Consider the following 22,226-nt stretch of genomic DNA (forward strand, 5'->3'; position numbering starts at 1 on the left):
ATGCAATTAGTTAATTGATTTAAATCGGGAGGGAAGGAAGGAACTTGAGGAACAACATTGATGAAGAGAGCAAGTTCCAGGGGGGTAGGGGGGTAGGGGGGACCAGCTGAGCAGCCTGAGCCACCTTTATTTCAGGTGCAAGCCCATGCAGATGGGATGTCCATGACTCCATGCAGCAACCGTCTGGGGGGGCCAAGCCTCAACGTGCACTAACTAAATTTAGACCAGTAACAAACCAGTGAGCAGGGCTTTTTTGTGAAGAATATCTCCCAAGCTACCTACATACTGTACTGACCAATTAACCCTCGAATTCTTTTTCGGCGGAGCCTCGAAATTTACAACTCCCAACCGAAAAAAGATCCAACATCTTCAACCAAAGCTCATACCGTCGCAACTCATTAGTAGGATCTGTGGCCCAGATTTCGGGGGTGATATTCGGCGAAGATGATTCAACTCAAGGTATAAATGGCACTTATCTTGATGTCCTCGCCTGTGAATGATCGATCCGCTAATCGTAGGCCCAAATCATAGACGATGCTGAACTGCATCGACAACTCTGGAGCTGCCATAGTGGAATGCGCACTGGTCATTGGCCAGAGGAGACATGCTACAATCGGTATGTTTTAACAGCTCTTTCCCATAGCTGCTATAAGCTGGTGCCAGTGGCCAATTCTGATCAGATCCCCTCCGTCCTTCTGCCGTACAAATAAGACAGCTATCTAACCTTTGGCTTCCCCTCCCACAGGTGACAGAATCGTAGCCATCGTCCAAAAACAGCGGGGCGCCAGCGACGCCGGCATGGGCGTCGCCTCCGCCGCCAACAAAGTCAAGCGCGGGGACATCCGGCACGCCATCATCGTGCGCACGCGGAAACAAGTGCAGCGGCCCGACGGCAGCGTGGTCCGCTTCGACGACAACGCGTGCGTGCTCATCAACAAGGCCGGCGACCCGATCGGAACGCGCGTGAACGGCGTCGTGGGTGCTGAGCTGAGGAGGCGGGGGTGGAGCAAGATTCTGAGTATGGCTCCGGCCTATGCTTAGACAAATCGAGCGTATGCAGAAGAAATAAAATAATGAAGAATGCCAACGAATGTTGACATTGGAAGTGAACGTGAAAAATGAGAATGAGCACGGCATCGGGTTTACTCTACTGTGTTTACCTACGTACCTACCGGAGAGGGAGATCCGCAGTATAAGGCGATGGTTGTGGGAACCGTAGGCAAGCTTCTGGCTTCGTACGATTAGTGAGCTGTACCCCCTCTGCGTAAAAGAAACGGGGGTTGGAGAGGGCAAATCAGTACTTTGGGAATCAACTTACACACCATGATGAGAATTACCGATTATCTGTTTCCTCCACCAAGCACTGCAAGACAACATCACTCTACAAGCTTGCTGAAACCACATGCAGACCCTTGAGTAAAGTGCAACGTTTCTCTACTTTTGCCAGTTGTTACAAAACTTAACACGACATGCAAAATATATCGGACAAGTACCACGTAAGGGTATGACTAGGTACCTAGCTGGTGCCTGCGTACCTAGATACCTAGTATTGTGTGTCTATGGTAATGAAATGTATCAACTTGCAGCTATCACCGCCAAAAATCATTATGCCCGTAGGAAACACAAGCTAATTCCCAAACGCCGAGTCCATGCAATATCTTACTGACCTCGGTGGTCGCATCAAAACCCCTCCTGGATTTCCCTCCCAAAGCTTATAGGTATCCCATTTTTTGCTATTACTGGAAAATGTGACCGCAGTCGCAGCAAACGTAAAACAGTTTCTGTCGAGAAGTAGTTAGTTATAGTACCCTCGTAGCTGAACATTTAAGACCAGGTCACTTACCATGCCCGTTTCGGCGCTTCGCTGTTGAGATTGGAAGAACACGGCTTCCTCATACTTGCATACAGGGCAAGTCTTGTTGGATCGTGGAAGCTAAATGCCGGGAAACAAAACGTCAGCGCCAGGTTCAGCAAAAGAGAATACATACAATGCATGCCCCTTAAAGCTGGGTTGCCTGTGCTGGAACGCCCGTGTCGTGTCGATTATGTCGATTACCAGCTGGCTGTCTGTCTGTCTGTGTGTCTGTCTACCGACCAAACATTGCGTGTGATATGATGATTGTTCGATGATTATTCGATGATCAGGTGTGCTCAGTAGCTAGGGTTTTGTTGCTTGGCTGTGGCGTGACATCGTTAAGCTCGCCAAAATACATCGAAACATCATCGTACTCTGGAGGCTCCTCCAGTGCCTCAGGGGGGTCGGCATCCAACGGCATTAGAGAATTGTTCGAAGGAAGGAAAGAAGCGAGACTCTCTTGTGCGAGATTTGATATGTTCAACTCCCCGCATGCAGCGAATTTGTCGGTCCATGCAGATCTTCCTTGTTCGTCTTGGGCGTTCCAAAAAGTGGCTGAATGAATGTAACCCATAGTTCTCGTCATTGCAAAATCCGGGTGATGTGCAACGAAATGGTTGTACTCGTCGACTGACGCAGGGTCCTCGCACAAATTGCAATGAAGTAGAGTCACGCCACATCTCAGACAGACAGCCAGATTGGCATCGGTAGAGGGACGGGCAGATGCTTGAGTAGACAAGGAAACATTACGAACCGTAGGGTCGGATCCAACGTCCTGGGTCACACCAGCTGTCTCTCCAGCCGCGTTGTTCATAACATTGCGGAAGACGCAAGAGGAGGTAGCTTCGGCGGTAAATTGGCAGGTGCGGCAGGTGAACTGAAGTTTCTGCGCATCCTCGTCTTCCTTGGGGTATAGCATGTTGGAGCAATCGGTGCAGAATCGGAAAGTGATCTGCTCTGGGTTGTCGTTGGAGGCATCGCCGTCGTTGGTAGCGGTTGGCGACGACATCGTGTTCAGTTTAGAAGGCGATCGACCACAAGCTACTACTAAATGTAGGCGGGAGGATGGTGAAGTGAAATATATGAAGAGGGTATGATGGATGTTGGTAGATAATGAACAATGGATGGAGAAAGGTTTAAAGAGTGAATTAATTAAATTAAGTAGGTGATAAGGATCAAGATTATTGGTAGTAGGGTAGGTAAATAAATGCAAAAGGTTAGAAAGCCTGAGGCAATCTTTTTTTTCTCTTTATTTTTCTTTCGTAATCCGACCCTAGACTGGGGCCTTTTTATTACTAGGAATGCGTGGGATGGGTCTAAATGGAAATCTGTTTTAAAAAACAGTGTGTTGTCGTTGTAATATATATGAGTACGTAACCTTTTAGTAGGGTAGGTCGATTGGCAAGTACAGTATCAGTAGTTATGTATTGAAAGTCGTGTCAGATGGGTTGTATGTGTTCTGTGTTGGAACATTAAAGGTTGGATGTTTTTAATATCAATTGTTTGTTTGAAAGAAACATTTGAAGAAACATTGAACATCAATGATTGATCCATTTAAACATTTGAAGCAAATACCACGCGCAAAGGTTATCTAGCACTAGGTTAGGGCCGTTAGGCAGTTCATTAATAGTGTATTCTGCATTTATGTAGGTATATAAGCTTTGGGCCCCTGTTGACCAGAGACCATTCGATCTTCGCGTTATGAACTGAGCTAGGGCCAGGGTACTTACTCAGTGCTGTAGTTATGTACTGTAACTTTCTGGTCCAATTAGTTATTCTTATCGATTTCGGAAAATCGGAGGAACTGATTCGCCTATAAGCTCATCCATGTCGAATATTAATACTGTGTTATACTGTACAAACCCCCATAAATAAACTGTACTCTCACCCCGCGTTCCACATTTTCCACCTGACAGCAGCAGGGCTCACCCCCGCTCAACTGACAACATCCTCGTGATCTCTTTTTTAGAAACGGGCAACTGCCCTACGTACATACATACAATAACTATCCATACTATGTAGCAACTTAGCAAGCAGGTAGGAGCTACTGTACTTACCTTACCAGCATTGCATTTGTACATGCTTGATTCTTTTCTTTTCATTTTTATTTTCATCTTCAATCTCAACTTTTCACTTTCCTAACCTTAGCTACCTAGGGTATTTATAACTACAGCATCAATCAACTTCATTTACCATTTACCATTTACCATTTACCATCTGGATTCTGCATTCAAGTTCTGCACCACTCGTTATCTACCACCCAGGTACCCACCCAGTATTTCTAATAGATACATATATTCCAGAAACCAGAGCACTAACGTCGGAATCTAGAATTTTCAATTCGGTTGCCCTGGTGATCGTTCAATTTAAATCCTTGCTACTTAGGACTCGGATTTATTTCATTGCCAATTTTCAACCTCATCCAGCTTTATTACAATTCGTAAACCTCGTCAATCACTTTTCCTCAACATACTAAATATACCCATAAATAAATATAACGCCAATCAATCAATCAGTCGAAGCAGTCATTCCAAATCTATCTATCAAATCAATTAATAGTATAGTAGTATCAGTACATACCAAATAATACAGCATGGTAAGCTACCCTCAGCTATTTACCATCGTATTTCCATATGAATGATTACTAATACTCGCTATCGTTAGGATGACAGCGGTCTGCCACCCAACTGGGAGGTGCGTCACAGCAACTCCAAAAACCTCCCATATTACTTCAATGCGAGCGAAAAGGTCTCGCGCTGGGAGCCACCACCAGGAACCGATACCGAGAGACTGAAGAAGTACATGGCTACTCACCATTCTACTTCCACACAAAGTTCTTCTGCCGGCCGCCCTGAGGGAAAGATTCGTGCCGCTCATCTATTGGTGAAGCACCGGGATAGCCGACGACCCGCCAGTTGGCGCGAGAGCGAAATCACCCGATCCAAAGATGACGCCATGGTTATCATCAAGGGCCACGAACAAAAGATCAAGAGTGGTGTCGTATCTCTCGGAGAACTCGCCATGAGTGAAAGCGACTGCAGCTCAGCGAGGAAGAGAGGGGATTTGGGATATTTCGGCAAGGGAGATATGCAAAGGGAGTTTGAAGAGGCTGCTTTTGCACTACAACCCGGCCAAATGAGCGGAATAGTAGAGACAGCAAGTGGATTGCACCTCATTGAGAGACTAGAGTGAGCCTCAGTATACGATGGAAAGAGGCTGGGTTCAGTTTCTCGGTAACCGGGACTCGGTCTAGAACTCGAATTTAATAGGTCATATACGTCATGGAGCTGCAGAGCGCTCTTCGTTCTTCGTCTTGAAAATACAACAATCATGAGAGTGATTGGTACCTAGGCAGTCGTATGGGATTTATTCCGGACCTTGATTTGTACTCGTTCGCTATATACCAGTTACCATCTGGAGCATCATAGGCCCAATGTGATCATACTAATTTAAGAAGCCTTCAAGGAAGAGTATTTACGATGGGTCTCGACTAAGATGAAAAAAGGAGGCTACGTAAAAGAATTGCTAAAACAAAGACGGCTGCAAGTATATGTGCAACTTATATAGCCTTGGTAATCTCGGGGAGAGGCGCAACAATGATATTGCTCTTCGTCTTCTAAGTTTCGCCTTGTAACAGTACGTTGCCAATAAAGCTACGCAACCAAGGGCTTTATGTTCAAGACAATCAGCAGGCTTGATTAGGTAAGGTAGCTGGCATGAGGTACTTGCCAATATCAACGACGTTAAGAAATAGATAAAGGTTAAGATTAAAAGGAAAAAGATTCATGCCTCCGAGAAGGGCTCTGGTCAGGTAATCAGCAACCCCCGCTAACTATTTGCTTCAATATCCTGACTGAATTTCTCTATTTGTACCCCAGACGAAAGTCTTAGATAGGTACCTAGATAGGTATTGTTCCAACGCTCTAACCCCATCTCACTCACCCCCACGATGCTAAGCATATATCACGATCCGGCGTAGCGTACCGGCTAATGTTGTAACGGGCAAAGCATGGAACATTCGATTACCGACGATAAAAACCTCCTCGGGCATCGATTTTAAGAAGTAGGGAGAAGGTTACATCCACAGCAAGCGAGTAAAGCAAGCAAGCAACAAACTCGATTACAAGAGTTGAGTTACGCCGTGCGACGTTGCGGGAGGCTAGAATGCTGCGTGTGTGCACTGCGGCATCACCTTACGACGGGATGGGCAAAGGTCTCGCTTCGTACTAGATTACTATTCGGCACATCAGAGTTTTATCGGGGATCGAAGATCGCCATGACGAGGATCGCGTAGCTTGGCATAATCACCGATAACCCCCCCCCCCCCCCCCCCCTTCTGCGCAGTAAGGCATAAGGAGGCAGACAGAGATCTAGATCCAGTATCACCGTGCCACAGCATGCTGTAAGGAGATTCCCTTCCTTCCATTGATTTATGCACCTAGGTACCTATCTTACGACAATGGGATGGGGGGAAGCTTGGTTCGACAATCATGATCTGCTGGGAGCACACGAATGGTGATGATGATATCATGGAGAGAGAAAGGGCTGAGAACCCTGAATATTGATATTGAGGTTAGGTATCTATTGGATTCATTCATCGAAGCTACCTATGCTAAGCCGATAAATACTGGAATATAACAAAAGCAAGACAAACACATTTCCAAACACCGCCAAACCTGCAAGTATGTCTATCGCGCATATGTAGTGGTATCATTCGCTATGCCTGAAAAAAAAGTTTTCTTCCATGCAACGTCACCCTTTCGGTCTCGTATTCTCGTCAAGCATCGTGATCTTCCGGATGTCATGACTCATTGTCCCGCCCTATACTCGGGGGGGGGGGGAACCTCGACAACTCAAACTCATCGCGATGCCAGTGTGATGATGGCCTCTGAGACACCGGGAATTGCCGTAAGTGCCACCGTCATGGCCCCGAACACGGTCATCGAAAGCGCTGAGTAAGCGGTCGCTCTCGAGTTCCGCTCGATCAGGTGCGCCGTCCCCATCGCCGCCGCGTTGATGCCCACCGTCACACCAGCCGAGACGAGCACGCTGTTGTCCGAGCCGCCGTTCCGTCGAGCTTCTTTTTCCTCATCCGCAAGGAGTGGTGCGGCAGACTTCTCCTTCTCCTTCTCCTTGTCTATGCTGCTGCTGCTGCTGCTGTCTTGGCTCTTGGTGCTGCCCCTGGCTCGGCAATCATCGCGGTCGTTGATGCGTAGAACGTAGAAAAGCCAATCCCCCGCCATTTGGAAGATGATGCCGCTGAATATGACCATCGCGCTCATCAGCGTCGTGCTCCCGCCCAGGTTCTGCACCGCGGGGGCGCCGAGCGCGATGGTGACGGAGCGGGCCGCGAAGGCGATGGCGTCTTCTGCCTTCAGGCCCAGCGCGTGGGCGACGATGACATTGAGGAATACGTTGGCCACGGCGAGCAGCGCGCACGTGGTCACGACCGTCACGAAGCTCTCCCACAGCTCGGACCGGTACTCGAACATCTTGAAGCCCAAGCAGACGATGCCCGCGTCGAGCACGGGGCCGGCTAGATCGCCAGCTCCGATGTGGCTCGCTAGGCCGCCGCCCCCCGCGACGGCGATGATGCCCTCGGGCAGGTTGTTGTGTCTCCGGAACGCGACGACGACGCTCGCGATGGTGTGCCCGGTGCACGCCATCTTGATCCAGAGGTACGCGGTGCCGAGCCCCCAGGTGATCAGCACCGGGTTCGCGAGGATCACGAGAGTTGATGCTAGGCGGGGGTGCTGCAGCAGACGGCACGAGCGCTTCAGCGAGCGCTGGAACTGGACTGCTAGCACCCAGAACAGGATGAAGCAGAGGGCTTCGAAGGGCGTCTCGTACTTGGTCGCGAAGTAGACGGGGATCCCGACAGTTATGGTGAGGACGATGCAGATCCACGTGGGGCCCGTGCGGACGATGTAGTCAAAGAATTGCCCCGTCGGGGCCTGGGTTACCGATTCCATGGATAGGAGAGATTGGTTCTGCGCGAGAGACTCGCTGACCCGAGACAGTTCCGCGATCACCATGGGGGACTTTTCCGCGGATGGAGCTGGCCATGCGGTGGAGGGGCTGGGCCAGGACTTGTTGAAGCTTTCGAGATCTTCGGCAACTTTCACTCGGCGTTGTCCTCGGAGCCGGGACTCGAGCTTGGAGCAGCCGGATGCGATGACCGCGGATCCAATGCAGCCCACAAGAGACGTAATGACTGTTTTTCGGGTTAGCTGTATGCCATTAAGGGGCAATGCTCATCTTGTGTGTGTGTGTGTGTGGGGGGGGGGGGGGGGGGGGGGCTTACTGAAAGCTCCGGCTATCCTGGGGATATCTATAGCATTGGATACATGGTCCTTGTTGAGCATGATGAAAGATGCTACAAAACCGAAGGACATGTGACGGCCGAGGAAGTCAGAGGGTCCACGTAGATGCTTTGCGTAGAATTGTGTAGTACCTCCATAAATACGGTTGGAGATAATCATGATGGCCGACAGGAGAATCATGATAAGGATGGAGGCAGGAATGTTGATGGAACAGTAGTCAAGCCCGATTTGGATAGGGATGAGTATGATCTGGTTCAGTAATATGAAGGCCAGCCCTAACCCAGCGTCTCGGTACCTCTTGGCCACCCCTGGTGCTTGGACACTCCTACACAGATTCTGGGTGAACGAGCTCATGATTCCGTTTGCTTATAGATTGCAGGAGCCCAGAGACATTACGGGACTGAAAGACAACTAGTGGGGAGGCTTAAAGTATGTATGGGTTGTTCTTATGTCTTCGATAAATAAAGAGACTGAACCAAAGTTGTAAGAGAACGAGCGAGAGCGTCAATGGATATATATCGTTTGGCCAAAGGGTTTGTGACTGGCGAACGGTTACCTATCTCATAAGACCTAGATCATGTTCACTTACAGGCTGAGCGTCCACGGACGAACACAGGGCAGACCCATCCATAGCACAGGCTTTCAAAGTATCCGAATAGTATCGAGCGAATCGAGGTCGGCCGACAATGCAGAAAGCTTGTAGCTCCATGACGTCTCACACATCTACGGTACCTAGTAGCTAGTCAAGTCGGCAACCGGGCGGGTCCTGGCAAGGTGTAACGGCTACGAGAATGGGGGACAGCCAGAGGCGCACAAACAGAGAGAGTGTGAGAGAGAGAAAGAAGGTCCAGAGCACAGCAGCAACGCCCAACCTCAATCCACGCTTGCTACCATCAACGTACTATGAGGGAAGATCGGTACATTCGGCCGCTGTCACTTTTGACATGGTGACGGAGATGTATGGCGGGAGCGGGACGGCACAGGCGCATGCAAACGCATGGCCGATTTTCCAACGGTGCCCTAAGAGGCTCACTATACTAGCATAATAGCTGTTTTTCCTACATCATTATATATGTAGGGTTATAAGCTCTCTCTCTATGTTCGATACTACATATGTAGGTAGAATGTCCATTTAAGCAGTCGGAAGACGATCAACTTTAGTTAAGTAGGCAGGTACTACGTATCTGAGTATCTGACAGAAGGCCATCTGGTTGAAGATGGGAGATATGGGATTACAGGATCGGATAAGAAGTAAGTGAGGTATGTAGAACTTTATGCGCCGATATAATAAAAAAACTGGTTGACCGCTAGATCTCTGGTCGCACAGTTTAGGAATGGACCATTTAAGCCTAGATTAAAATCTCTTTTATTCTTATTATTTCTTATTCTGAATCTGGACTTGTTTATTTCTCAACCCCTCCTCTCCAAATGAAGCGACATCATCCCGGGCGGCGCTACCGTCACAGCATCCAGACCTTCGCTTTCTGTGTGTCCTTCAATGATATCTGTTTATCTACATGTAGGCATATCTGTACGTGAATACCCCTAGATGTACATCTATGTAGGCTGATAGACACTAGATACCCTACCTACATACATATGCATATGCACATAATCAGCAACATGCATCGTGCAACGTATATGTATCTGTTCGTCTGCTTTGCTACCAAACTAAACACATGACGCATGATACATATATGAATCTGCATGCCCAACTTGGTACATAGGCAGGTATGATGTAGCAGGGTCTAGATAGTAGGTTGTCAGTCGTTCGTTCCAGCCTCACCTTTGCCTCGCGCAAGGGTCTTTCGTCTGTTGGGTTCACAAAAGATCCCGAATGTGTGGTGCAGTAACCCCCCAAACATGGTGGCTGATGTTGCCACATGGGTTGAACCGCATCTCTGTGTCTTAAGTAAAAAGGGAATCTCCGTTCACCAAAAGAGGGAGAAAAAACCTGAATTGGGCAGTTGAAGTATGTATACCTACATATGTATAAGTGTTGGCGCATGCAAGTATGAATTTTGTTGCTGCACGTTCAAGTTGTCTAACGGCTGGTTGCGGTTCGGACCCAGAGTAAAAAAAGAACCCTTGTCAGATGAATATGTCAGGGTCCGAGGTTGGGTTTAGATAAGATGCTTTTTTTTTTTTTTTTTTTTTTTTTTTTTTTTTTTTTTGGCCATCGGATCTGGAATTTTGTTGTTTTGGAGATCGTTGATCTGATTATAAGAGTTAACTAAGGGTTAGAAGGGATGAAGTGTTAGGTACCTAGGTACATAGTTAAGGGGTAGCCATGTGGTGTGGAATATTCCAAATTCAATTAAGAAATTCTGGCTAAACTTTGGCTAAAGTTCGGCTCATACCTGACGTAGGGGTACCTGATCTAGTACTATTCAGTCTATATGTACATGTAGGTACCTACTAGTAAGTACATATGTAGTAAACAAATTAAATCGACAGGGTCCTTCGTCACAATACATCCACTCTCCTTACAAAACAACGTATCATCAACATTAAAATTGAACACCGTGAAACGAACCCTCAGACTGAATAAGGTGCATAAAGAGGTAACAGGAGATCCTATTTACACCAGGGCTGTCATGACATCACGGCGGTCATTAATATTCGCGTTGCAATAGTCACTTCTAAACCCAACTGTTTTCGACCTTGGAAGTCTTTCCAGTCTATCGAGTCTCTCGGTCTCGGCCTAGGGCGTTCTACCTAATCTAGATCATCTTCAAGGAAGCGGTCAAAACCAGCCCGTCATACATCGGGGCCCCGAAACCTCATACGCCCCCCCCTAAGTTCTTCGGCTGCACTTGTCAGGTTTATCATCAGCCCTTCTTGGCAAAGAAGAGAGTTATCGCGGGTTGCCTAGGCCAATCTATTCTATAGAAGAGTACGCTGCCGCTAAGGTAAGAAGTAGGAGTACCTTACACCGGCTGGACTTTCCAATCTTGGCCCATTGAGTTTACAGTGTTCTAAGAAGAACTTTCCACCGTAAAGTACCAACTTGCCTACACACTAAATCTACCGGGGCCTGCCAAACTAGACCGTCCCTATCACTCTTCATTCTGTGAGTAGTTGCATCCGAACCTGCATACAACACCATCGCCATCTTTGCCTCACGGTCATCAGGGCCCTTTACCATGCTCGACTGCGTCTTGCCCGTCTTGTATTTGTCTTCTAGATGTAAAGCTTCCACGCGGTTCTTCGCTTATCCCAAGCTCATATCACTCCTCCCATTCCACAGCTGCTCATCTGCTGGCAATCGTTGTGCTCTCACTAACACGAATGCGAGTAGCCGATATCTTATGAGGGGGTGAGACTTATGTGGCTAAGTTTATCTTAGCGTCATCATCATTATCCTATTTACCCCTTTTGCTTTCAAGATGGCGAGCACACCGCTATCTTCAGAGACGGAGATACGCCTCTTCAACCAGGTTTGTGAGGCTATTCGTGCTACGGGAAAAGATCAGAGAAATGTTCTCAAGTCATTCATCCGTGAGGAATTGAGTACGGAATGGGCTCGTTTGGTGGCATTGATGGATTCGGATGGCCCGTTGAGTATACTGTCGGAGGATGAGATGAAATTGTAAGTCGATCCGTCCTGATTTGGCACAGACATATTCTGATGAATGTTACAGTTTCACAACTCTATACCTGAGTGGGAATCATGATCTACAAGATCCGAGTCACAGGGAGGCAGATATGTTCTCCCAGGTTCTCCCGGGGCTGACCGGTCAAAAGGCCACCGACAATGACCTGATTAAGGCGGCTATTCATGACCTACTACAATACAACAGTGTTCTCGAGAAGCTCCTCATGAAGTACAATGACTACGTTCGCCGCAGCATCGCTAATATGAAACGATCTTCCGAACCAAGTGACAAGACCTCCATGGTTGGGCAAAAGGTCGCCGAATTATCCCTGCGGAAAGCTCATCTCCAAAAGGAGGTATGAAATCCTCAGCATTCATTGGGTCTGACTTTATTTACTGACGTGGCAAGATTCATTTGCTGGAAGGTAAAATTGGTGACCAAGTCAATGAGTTTAGGGAGCTGGCCCCAGTCGAGCCCGGTGCGACGAAAGCAGGTAGCGATTTACACGGGACAAATTTGAAGTCCGCCGGAATAAAGGAGATCTTCGAGACGACATTGCCGTCCCATGATCGTATCCTTAGTAAATTAAATGCCCTGCACCACGAACTTGGCCATGATGCAATTGAGGACGATGAGCTCCTTCATGTAGCTAGACGTCATGCGAACCAGTTGAGTAACCCCTGTTCTTTCAATATCCTCCCTCTGCTTATCGAAAATTAGGATCGTCCTCTCGCTGGCTACGAAGTGCCGGGCATCATTAGACACCGTTTTCTTAGAAGCATCTCGCACTTACAATAAACGTGCCTCGCGGGCGTCTAACCACGCCCAAACCATCAATGATGAGCGTGTTGCCGTATATGCCGAGATACAGTCTCTCTGGGACGAAATGGTGCCTCTTGCTCACATGGTAGTGGAAAAAGAATTTCTCAATCCTATCTTGAAGACTGTTGAGACGTGTTCTGAAAAACAGAGTCTGCGAGACGCAACTATCTGCACCTATGTAGGTCTTTCCCAAAGGCCTCCGAGTATCGTTTTGTAGCTAACTCAGTGTAGACAACTGCCATGCTTCGCTTCATGAACGAGCGCCTCAGTCTCATTGTACATCGCATTGAGATGCTGGTATATCACCACCAAACCCTGTGTAATGCGTTTACACATGCGAATAATAAGATAACATTCAACTCGAGTCGAAATATGGGACCAGCACGCGCACATTCGAGGCAAAATAAAGGCAGCGCGAATTCCCTACTTGAGAATATCAAGCGCCAGATGGAAATGTATGGTGCTGTACCAATAGACATCGAGAGCCAGTCTCAGAGCTTATCTACGATCACACCTCAGACACAAGTTACCAAGCTTGATCGCTACTTTATGTCACGACAGAAGAAGGGCAATGAGCTCGCAAGGAGTGTGCAGAATTTCTTCGAGATGGTTACCAAGATTAAGCTTACGGATGCGGAGCTCGGTAACCAGCTTCTTTTGGACTCTATCGTGGCCGACAGCGCCGCTGCTGGCTGCCAGGCGGGCGGACACGTGTACGAGGACCAACAAGTTGAGGACTCGGTGGCCACCATGAAGTCCCAGGCAGACGAAATCCAGGCAATCTTTGCCGAACTTAGAGGGCCTAACGCTCCGTATCCAGGGCTCGACTTCGTTGCGTATGCTTATAATAAGACGGCCAAACGACACTCGCACAAGGACAGCGAGACCAAGCCTGACGACCAGGAGCGCTGTCTTAAGTTGGAGGATCTACTTCACAAATGGGGCGATGGAGTGGATTACGTAAAGTAGGGGGTACCTATTTGTTAGACGACATTTAGACAACATTTAGACTCCTGAGCATCGCGATAATATGACCGAAAGGGGTAATTCGGGATGCAAATGGGGTGTTTTAATTGGCTGGGCGACTTAGAGGCGCAAACCTTATTATTTTCCGATCCCCTCCCTCCCTCCCCCCTTTTAAGCTTGCTCGTTGTGGGAGAGGTAATTGCCCAGGTGTGCATAACGTTGAATAAGATACATGCTGAATATGTCGCTCTGGTATTATTATGAACTGGAAGCCGTTGCGTCCTGTCAAACTGTCAAACTAAATAAGTCTATGCAACTTGGTGTAATATTTGTTCATACCTAGTTGCACTCATGTAGTACCTACCTATGGTTCTGGTTAGCCCAAAATCATGCTTTCCATAACTCGGATTGATTGAATGCCCTTAATCCGTATAAGAATGGGCTTTGTTGGTTCGAAAACGGATCTGAATCGGTACGAGCCTACCCCCGTCTTTGTCTCATAGACATTCCACATTCCAGCCGCGAGCTACGAGGATATTAGGTACCCAGCAAAGGTATTATCTCTCAATTGTATTCAAAACTCACTATACTTATTTTTGAGTTCTTTTTTTTCTCCATTCTATTTCATTTTAGTCATGCATTTTACTCTACTCATGTCACTTCACTAGAAGAAAAGAAAAATAATAAGGTCGCGATAACGAAGAGCACAAGGTGCGAATATGAGCGAATACTTCGAGAGCGACTACCTCTTCTCCGGGGAGCGGGGCCCGGAGGAGACGAAACTGCACTCTATCATGAAACTAGCCGCCCAATTCCAACAGTCGGTGAGTCTCTCCCAGGACTGTGAGATAAGCGTGCCTAGGCATCACAAGTGGTTGGTTCTGACACGCACCACAGCTCAACGACATCAGAGACAACACCAAGCAGCTCTTCTGGTGGTCGTCCATGCTCGTCTTCATCTCGCTCGGCCTCTTCCTCCTCGCGCAGCTCGTCCGCCTGCGCCGCGAGCTCAACACCTTGGTCCAGTACCAGGCGCTGTTCCGCGCGATGTGGGAGCAGGACAAGCGCGACGCGCGCATCCGGATCATGCATAAGCGCCGCGAGAGGGCGGAGGAGCAGAGGATACTGAGGGCACGGGCGGCAGGTGCGGTGGGAGCTAGAGGGTTGGGGGGATCAGGGGGGTTGGGGGGGTTAGCGGCACGTGCGAGTAGAGCGGCTGAGCCGAAGGCGTCGACGTCCACGGAGGGGAGCAGAAGGGGGAGGGAAAGATCGCCGTTCGGGGCGGGAGTCGACGCGGCGCTTGATGCGGCGCCGCCGCCGGGACCGGATCGCGATGCGTGGGTGAGGACGCTGGCGAGTATGACGCAGGGGATTCGACGGGTGAGGCAGGAGGAGCAGCAGAGGAGGGGGGGAGAGGGGGCGGTAGTAGAAGAGGGGTCAGAGGAAGAAGGGGAGGTAGAGGGAAATTAAGTTCTATCCGCCCAGATCGGATATAATGCTAGTTGTCTAGACCTATTTCCGTGGGAATCTTTGGAGGTTAGTACGGTAGGAGGAAGGTGACACAACAGCGGCAAGGCCTGGAATACACACATTTACCACGAGGATTTACGGATATTCAACCCTTGATGCATTAATAATGAGGCTGATCGAAGAGGTCTTACTATATAGATAGTAACTGAGACCATATAATTGAGTATTTATCCTACCTTTCTCATCAGCCTGTTTTCTAACGTTCAATGGCAATTAAAGGGGTAGGTGGCCATTTAAATTTGCTCGTAATAGTTGACTTGCCGTCTGAACCATGCTGCTAGGAATGAAGAGCAACAATAGACAGGCAGGTAGGCAAACCTTTGCGTACGTCTTTTTGCTACTAGGTAGGTATTTATCTAGCATACTCTGGATAGATGAAGGTCCCTCTCTAGGAGCTGAGCTTGCGGTGGGAGGGCATGTATAGGCCTATCTCTTACATGCGTGACGAATATCAAAAATGACAACTTACTTTCTGTCCCCTAACCTATCACTATATACCTAGGTAGGTACCGACTTCGATATCCCTACCATCACCTTCCTACCCCAGAAAGTCATATACATATCTCACCATCATCTGGGAATATCAACCCTGTCACGTCAGATTTCGCTTCCTTTCCGAATCCTCACCACCCAGACCCCGCTTCAACAAAAGACCACAAATTCCGAATTTGGATTTAGCTACGACATATTATGGGAACAGGCAACATCCCCTTCTAGCAAACCGCATACATACTCTGTAGGCGCACTATGGCTAGTAAATCACAAGCGCAAGTTCTTACTTTAAAGGTTTGGGATTTGCTCATGATAATGTCAGCTAGGCTTCTTACGAATAGCCCCCACCTTGCACAAAGACGCACGAGGCAGCGATGTTATAATATCTTTATGACTAACACTAAGCAACGGTGGAATTTTTCTTGTGCTGTCAAAGATCCTATATTGTAAAGCATATAAGAGGAAGGCTACCCTCTCCGCAGCTGAAGCTTCCTAGATTCCAATGGAAACTATCTAGCGCCACCTCTGTCTCAAGGCAATAGAATATCTGGAACCGACCTCAATAAAACATGGCAGCCTTGCTCACAATTGCAGGCCCCTTAGCCAGCTGGTAAACCCTTTTTCGGGAGTAAGTTGTGTTTGCTCGGCACCAATGCTACGCATCGCCATTTACCCCCAATCCGGCGCTTCTTCATTGGCGCTCTATCAGTCAATCTATCGTTAACCAAACGAATAAGCGCGCGAAGGATATAAGAGTCCGATCTACGATGGCCTGCATAGCATTGATTGTTGGGGATAACCCTACCTCCCTCTTCGGCGGGGGTCGGGGTGTGCCAGGTAGCATACTAAGGATTAGGTATTGTACCTAACGTAGCTGCAGCAGCGCTTACTCCCGAGGAGATCGACAACGTAGCAGCCTTTGATGGCACCCTTACCCAAGCTTATAAATGCTATGTATGTATGTATGCCCGAGTCACATAAGCATCGATCTATTTACCTACCTACCTCGAGAAGGATCTTTCATCATTCATATTTCTTTTCGTGGATTTCCCCTAACGTCCTGGTATCACCACTAATGTTACCATCCAATCATCCCATCATCCCATCATCCCTATCCATCATCCAAACACATACCTAGGTAACCTACCTACTGCTTCATACACCTCCCCCACCACCATGACATCCAAGCTCAGCTCAGACTACCCCTGGGTCTCCACCCCCATCATCATCAACGCGCCCATGGACGGCATGGCGACCGAGGACCTCGCCGTCGCCGTGACCCAAGCCGGCGGGATCGGCATGCTCGGCTCCGCCCTCGACCTCGACCAGCTCGAAGCTCGCCTCTCCCGCACCAGGACCCTCCTCGCCTCCCCCCCACCACCAACCCTCCTCCCCATCGGCGTGAGCATGTTCCCCTTCGCCTGCAACCCCTCCCTCGCCCTCCCCATCCTCGCCAGACACCCCCCCGCCATCCTCTGGCTCTTCTGCGCCGCCGACCCCTCCCACTACCTCCCCTGGGTCACCGGGATCCGGCAGCGCAGCCCCGGCACGCGCGTGTGGATCCAGCTCGGCAGCGTCGGCGCCGCGCTCGCCGCCGCGCGCCTCTGCCGCCCCGACGTCCTCGTGCTGCAGGGCGCCGACGCGGGCGGGCACGGGTTTGCGCGCGGCGCGAGCGTCGTGTCGCTGGTCCCGGAGGCGAGCGACGCGCTGCGCGCGTCGGGGTTCGGGGACGTGCCGCTCGTCGCGGCGGGCGGGGTCGCGGACGGCCGGGGCGCGGCGGCGGCGCTGGCGCTGGGCGCCGCGGGCGTGGTGATGGGCACGCGGTTCCTCGCCGCGCGCGAGACCGCCGTGCACCCGCGCTACCGCGGCGCGATACTGGCTGCGGCCGACGGCGGCGTGAGCACGGTGCGCGCGAAGGTGTTCGATGAGCTGAGGGGCCCGACGATGTGGCCGCCGGCGTATGATGGGCGCGCGCTGGCGACGGACAGCTATAAGGATTATGTGAGCGGGGTGGGGATCGAGAGGATTAGGGAGCTGCATAAGGAGGCGAAGGAGGGGGAGGGCGCGGGCTTTGGGGAGGAGAACCCGAGGGCGGCGGTTTGGGCGGGCGCGGGGGTGGGGTTGGTTAGGGAGGTTAAGGCGGCGGCGGAGATTGTGGAGGAGGTTAGGAGTGCGGCGACGGGGATACTGAGGGGGTTATCTGCGCTGTGAATCGGATACCTAATTGGTCATCGGATGTGGGCATACATATCCAACCATTGAAGATGGTATTTGTTTAGGAGGGTGGCTCATACATTTTCTCTTGAGAGGGGATAAGGGCGAGGGGCGAGGGGCGAGGGGCTCAAGGCGCACCCCCCTAGTAACCACCGACCTCAAGGATCTACAATACAATGTCTCAACAACTACGGCAATGTAACAAAGTTATCCTACAAGCTAATAAAAATATAAAATTAATAGAAGAGAAGATAACTCAAGCGAACCTCATCGCAAACGGGTTAGAAAAGCTACCTGGGTGAGTAGGTAGGTAGGTACTTTCTTGAGTGCGTAGTAGTAACGAGTACTAAGTAACGTAACTTGTAGTCTATATAAAGGGTAAAAGTTAGGTATACGGGCTGTTAAGGGGCGCCCACTCCGTTTGGGGTATCAAATGTTTGCAGAAAACCAAGTGACTAGCTACAAATCACATGATGTTGATCTGATGATGGTGGAGAAGGGAAGGCTGTCTCGCTTCCCTTTCTTCCTCTCCCGGCTACTTTCCACTTCGCTGCACGAACGAGGTCTAACACACAATAAACCTCGCGAACCTAATGCTCTTAGTTCTCCACCTCCTCGTGGCTCCCGTCCGCCTCGCTCTTCTCGCTGAGCGCCTTCTCGTGCGGGACGCCCGCCGGCCCAGTGGCATGGGTGGCGCCTCGTGCGGCCGTCTCGATGAGTCCGTACTTGAGAGCCTCCTGCTCGACCTGCTCGGGGGTGAGCAGGGGCAACTCCTCGGCGGCGCGCACGTAGGACTTCTTCTCGACGAAGCCCTTGGCGAAGATGATGTCGATCTCCTCGAGGGATCGGCGCGCGGTCTCGGGATAGAACCAGTAGATGATGGGCAGGAAGCAGGCGTTGACGGCGGCGAAGAACAGGTAGGTGCCCCAACCGATGTTGGTGATCATGATGGGCGTTACCATGACGATGAGGACTGGGCATGGGGTTAGCTATTGAAGTTGTTCAGGGGGAAATGATTCTGTGTGGGGTGTACATACAGTTGAAGAGCCAGTTCGTGCAGGTAGAGACAGCATTGGCCTTGGCACGAGTCTTGATGGGGTTGATCTCAGCAGGGTACAACCACGGGAGCGGGAGCCAGGTTGCACCGAACGAAGCGATATAGGTCTGAAATAGTCAGTCAATATTTGTTCTCAAGCTATTTTCTTAATCAAATTGCGAAAAAAAAAAGCACTTACGAAAAGACCAACAGCAGCGCCCTTGGAAGCGGCCTGGGTATTGGGGATCAAGCAAGCGAACGTGAGGACCATAGACAGGCACTGTCCGAGAGTTCCCCAGAGGAACAGCTTGCGACGACCAACGCGCTCAATGATGAACCACGAAGTTGTAGCGAAGATGGAGTAAACAATCATGTTTACACCACCCATAAGAAGAGCCAAATGATGGTTACCGGGCGTGATGTTCTTCTCAAACAGAATGGCTGGCGAAAATCATGTTAGTATGGATATTGGGAGGGAAATAAGAAAATAATTTTGGAAAGTGAAAACTAACGGAAATAGTAACTATAGTAACAAAAGTCAGCAATCATCTCTTTTTAAGTGCAAGTTGAAAGAAGTTGAGGTATTTCGGGGCAGGAATTCCCAACGACTTTGGGTATCACTTACATGACGGCATTGCAACCACCAACCTGCTGGAACAGCTGACTGCTGGCACCGAGCAGCATGCGCCTGAAATGCTGGGTCTTGCCACCGGTAAGCAGGGCCTTGACGGGGGTGCTCTTCTGGCCGGTAAAGCCACTGGCGCGGATGGAGTCCAAGATGATGTCGCGCTCGATGTGAGTGTCCTCGCTGCCGAGCTCGAATCCTCGGAGAGCGGAGATGACGACCTCGGCATCCTCGTATCTTTCGTGGGTCAGGAGCCAACGGGGAGACTCGGGCAGGAAAACCATGGCCACGCAGACGAAGAGACCGAAGATGATCTGGAACGCGATGGGGAATCGCCACGAGAGGTCGTCGCTGCCGTAGCTGCAGCCGTAGTCGATCCAGTACGCGATCACGGTACCGAATGCGATGATGCCGCCTTCGATGCAGATGAGCAATCCTCTGTTGGAGGTTTTACTGCATTCAGCTGTGGAGAGTTGGTGGTTAGTTTGCCGCCTGATATACAATTGCGTACCTACAATACAATGGATAGGGGCATTTAGAACGAACCTTGATAGGTAGGAATGGTCGATGTATTGATACCGTTGCCCACACCGGTGACCACACGACCGATGATGAATTGAGCCAAGGGGGAGTGGTTAGGGAATGACGTGACTTGAATGACGGCACCCAAGATCATGATAAAACCTCCTAGAATCATCGCTTTCCGTCGTCCCAGCAAGTCACCAACGGCGAGAATGAACATGGCACCCATAAGGCAGCCAATCTCATAGATTGCAGTGACAAGACCTTGCATTGTGGCATTGTCTCGCACTTCCTCGAACATGTCGGCGAATGGCGTCGAACCGATAATTCCGCTCATTCTTCATTTTCGCGGTCAGCGATTTTGCCATGGTTTGCGAATATGCCAAATCCTCAAAGGTTGCGTAAAAGGTAACAATGCGAAAAACTTACACTCCTTGATCGTAACCGAATAGCAAGAATCCGGTGGTCGCAACCGTACTGACCATCATGGACAGCGGCCGGCCCCGAAGGCCCATAAAAGTCGGGCCCGTCGAAGGTGTCGCCGTCATCTTGGAGATAAGAGTTCGGACTTAAATCCCTTTAAACGGGTTTTCGGTTCACAGTGTGTGCTAGGACTATTTCCTCTTGTTCTTTTCTTAGAAAATCGTGTGGCCGAGAATAAAAATTGGCCCGAGCTGAACAAAGGATGGGCGCCAACTCCGGATTTTCAAAAGGCAATCTAAGGAGGACCGGACTGAGGGGACGGTTGGGAATTGTGGGAGAGGAGAATCTGGAGTCTGGAGAAGGCGGGACTCGACCCTCATATAAGGATGGAGAATGGAGAAGAGACCCCGTAACTTTTGTTGCTGACAAAGAGACAAAAAAAGACATTACAACTCTGCACATGCGTGTCTACATACATACATAGTATAGTGCGACGGTTTGTTTTTTTTCCTCTCTTTTTTTTACCATGTGCTGCTGATGCATACCATTGGATGCTAGGAAAAAAACCCACGTTTGCCACGGTAGGTAAGGATAGGCAAGAGACAGCATCCTGGATCTTGAACCAAGCTTTGTTCCGTGTGACAGTTGCAACCACGACGCTGCAAGGCCCTGCAGAGAGGACCAGGGGGGCCGAGGGCCGGAACCGCTTTGCTGATCGCGACGATCTCACAAACTTTCCAATTTTTCTCTTTGTTGGTTCCCCGGCCAGCGGGGTATCGCTTATACACCAACCTTGCTCTGACCATACTTACATAGTACAAGCCCTTTTGATAGTACAGTATGACGAGGGAAGTGAGATGTGAGATGAGGTCATCGGCCCGGTATTTCTCGGTTCGGCCAAGAGGACAGGACCCAGATTGGACTGACCTAAACCAGCTTAGTAGATGCTTAGATGGGTTGAGCCAAGGTTAGGGCAAGGTTAAGCCAGGGGTTTTGGATGCCATGGCCCATTCCCCGTGTGAAGAAGGCGGGCTGGCGGGATAGCTTGCTTATATCGTAATACTACAGAGCTAGCGTTGTCGCGAATCAGTAAAATCACCGATACAGCTCCATTTTCGGTAAGAGATGTACCAAGCCTAGATAACCGCAAAAGTAATAAAACCTACCCACGATGGTTGTATAATGTATTCGGTATTAGTGAGCGGCTGAAAGGCGTTAGGCAACGTTGGACAATTAGATAGGCATGTAGGTTTGTTACCAAGCTGAGGAATACTGCAGCCGTTTTGTGCTACTTAATATACTATGTTGCCTACCTAGGGCATGGAATGCCAAACCTTTTGAGATATTAATGAAAAAGTTCCGCAACGACTCTGACGAATTCGGCTTTCCTAGATTGGATCTATCCCGAATATGTAGGTAGGCATGCGCAATGTAGGCAATTCATTGGCTATCTCGCTTTACCACTCACAGCCCTTGAAGCTCTTTTCCCTTCCCCGACTTTTGTTGCCATACTTTATAAACCACGCGGGGGTCCCATGAATTTCTCCCAGGGGGCCCCCAAGCTCCCTTCACTCGCCTCGAGCCGCTCTACACTCCACTGACCCGCTGTAAGGACTCCCGTGGGGCTCTATTGTGGGTTCTTTAGTGGAGGTTTATTTCCACTCCTCCCAAGCAAAAGTCCACTCTTTTTTTTCCTTCATTGCAACGCGCCTTACATAGTCTGCATGCATACCTACCTGCCTGCCTACATAACAGTCAAGGAAGAAGAAGAAGAAGAAGAAGACGATGACGACGAAGAAGAAACAGCAGTAGTAATAGA

General features: G+C 49.6%; 8 protein-coding genes across 8 annotated transcripts; 5 read left to right on the forward strand and 3 right to left on the reverse strand.

Moving 5' to 3' along the window:
- The first annotated feature begins 114 nt into the window (after positions 1-114).
- Positions 115-1,434, forward strand: GGS25DRAFT_109480 (50S ribosomal protein L14). The gene is made up of 3 exons (XM_049256030.1): positions 115-459; positions 532-616; positions 746-1,434. The coding sequence occupies exons 1-3, from the start codon at positions 445-447 to the stop codon at positions 1,039-1,041; spliced, it is 396 nt and encodes a 131-aa protein (XP_049119747.1). The 5' UTR covers positions 115-444; the 3' UTR covers positions 1,042-1,434.
- A 267-nt stretch (positions 1,435-1,701) lies between these two features.
- Positions 1,702-3,128, reverse strand: GGS25DRAFT_109419 (DNA-directed RNA polymerase II subunit RPB9). The gene is made up of 3 exons (XM_049256029.1): positions 2,610-3,128; positions 1,844-1,933; positions 1,702-1,781 (listed from the first exon to the last, which is right to left on the reverse strand). The coding sequence occupies exons 1-3, from the start codon at positions 2,862-2,864 to the stop codon at positions 1,737-1,739; spliced, it is 390 nt and encodes a 129-aa protein (XP_049119748.1). The 5' UTR covers positions 2,865-3,128; the 3' UTR covers positions 1,702-1,736.
- A 1,056-nt stretch (positions 3,129-4,184) lies between these two features.
- Positions 4,185-5,475, forward strand: GGS25DRAFT_474152 (rotamase-domain-containing protein). Its single transcript, XM_049259602.1, has 2 exons — positions 4,185-4,451; positions 4,520-5,475. The coding sequence occupies exons 1-2, from the start codon at positions 4,449-4,451 to the stop codon at positions 5,045-5,047; spliced, it is 531 nt and encodes a 176-aa protein (XP_049119749.1). The 5' UTR covers positions 4,185-4,448; the 3' UTR covers positions 5,048-5,475.
- Positions 5,476-6,413: 938 nt separating this feature from the next.
- Positions 6,414-8,750, reverse strand: GGS25DRAFT_109545 (uncharacterized protein). Its single transcript, XM_049256031.1, has 2 exons — positions 8,160-8,750; positions 6,414-8,069 (listed from the first exon to the last, which is right to left on the reverse strand). The coding sequence occupies exons 1-2, from the start codon at positions 8,530-8,532 to the stop codon at positions 6,715-6,717; spliced, it is 1,728 nt and encodes a 575-aa protein (XP_049119750.1). The 5' UTR covers positions 8,533-8,750; the 3' UTR covers positions 6,414-6,714.
- A 2,327-nt stretch (positions 8,751-11,077) lies between these two features.
- On the forward strand, positions 11,078-13,575 carry GGS25DRAFT_109603 (uncharacterized protein). Its single transcript, XM_049256032.1, has 6 exons — positions 11,078-11,251; positions 11,480-11,770; positions 11,823-12,132; positions 12,186-12,445; positions 12,498-12,777; positions 12,831-13,575. The coding sequence occupies exons 2-6, from the start codon at positions 11,568-11,570 to the stop codon at positions 13,566-13,568; spliced, it is 1,791 nt and encodes a 596-aa protein (XP_049119751.1). The 5' UTR covers positions 11,078-11,251; positions 11,480-11,567; the 3' UTR covers positions 13,569-13,575.
- Positions 13,576-14,284: 709 nt separating this feature from the next.
- On the forward strand, positions 14,285-15,035 carry GGS25DRAFT_517882 (uncharacterized protein; the record flags this gene model as incomplete). The annotated part of the gene is made up of 2 exons (XM_049263452.1): positions 14,285-14,389; positions 14,463-15,035. The coding sequence occupies 2 exons, from the start codon at positions 14,285-14,287 to the stop codon at positions 15,033-15,035; spliced, it is 678 nt and encodes a 225-aa protein (XP_049119752.1).
- A 1,444-nt stretch (positions 15,036-16,479) lies between these two features.
- Positions 16,480-17,937, forward strand: GGS25DRAFT_528879 (uncharacterized protein). Its single transcript, XM_049265230.1, has one exon. It carries the CDS (start codon positions 16,764-16,766, stop codon positions 17,796-17,798), a length of 1,035 nt encoding a protein of 344 aa, XP_049119753.1. The 5' UTR covers positions 16,480-16,763; the 3' UTR covers positions 17,799-17,937.
- Positions 17,938-17,950: 13 nt separating this feature from the next.
- Positions 17,951-20,436, reverse strand: GGS25DRAFT_474207 (general substrate transporter). Its single transcript, XM_049259603.1, has 6 exons — positions 20,009-20,436; positions 19,463-19,925; positions 19,350-19,360; positions 19,037-19,278; positions 18,839-18,965; positions 17,951-18,774 (listed from the first exon to the last, which is right to left on the reverse strand). The coding sequence occupies exons 1-6, from the start codon at positions 20,319-20,321 to the stop codon at positions 18,401-18,403; spliced, it is 1,530 nt and encodes a 509-aa protein (XP_049119754.1). The 5' UTR covers positions 20,322-20,436; the 3' UTR covers positions 17,951-18,400.
- Between the last annotated feature and the right edge of the window lie 1,790 nt (positions 20,437-22,226).

The sequence above is a fragment of the Hypoxylon fragiforme genome (assembly GCF_022984875.1).
Source record: "Hypoxylon fragiforme strain CBS 206.31 chromosome Unknown GGS25scaffold_2, whole genome shotgun sequence".
Taxonomy (NCBI): domain Eukaryota; kingdom Fungi; phylum Ascomycota; class Sordariomycetes; order Xylariales; family Hypoxylaceae; genus Hypoxylon; species Hypoxylon fragiforme.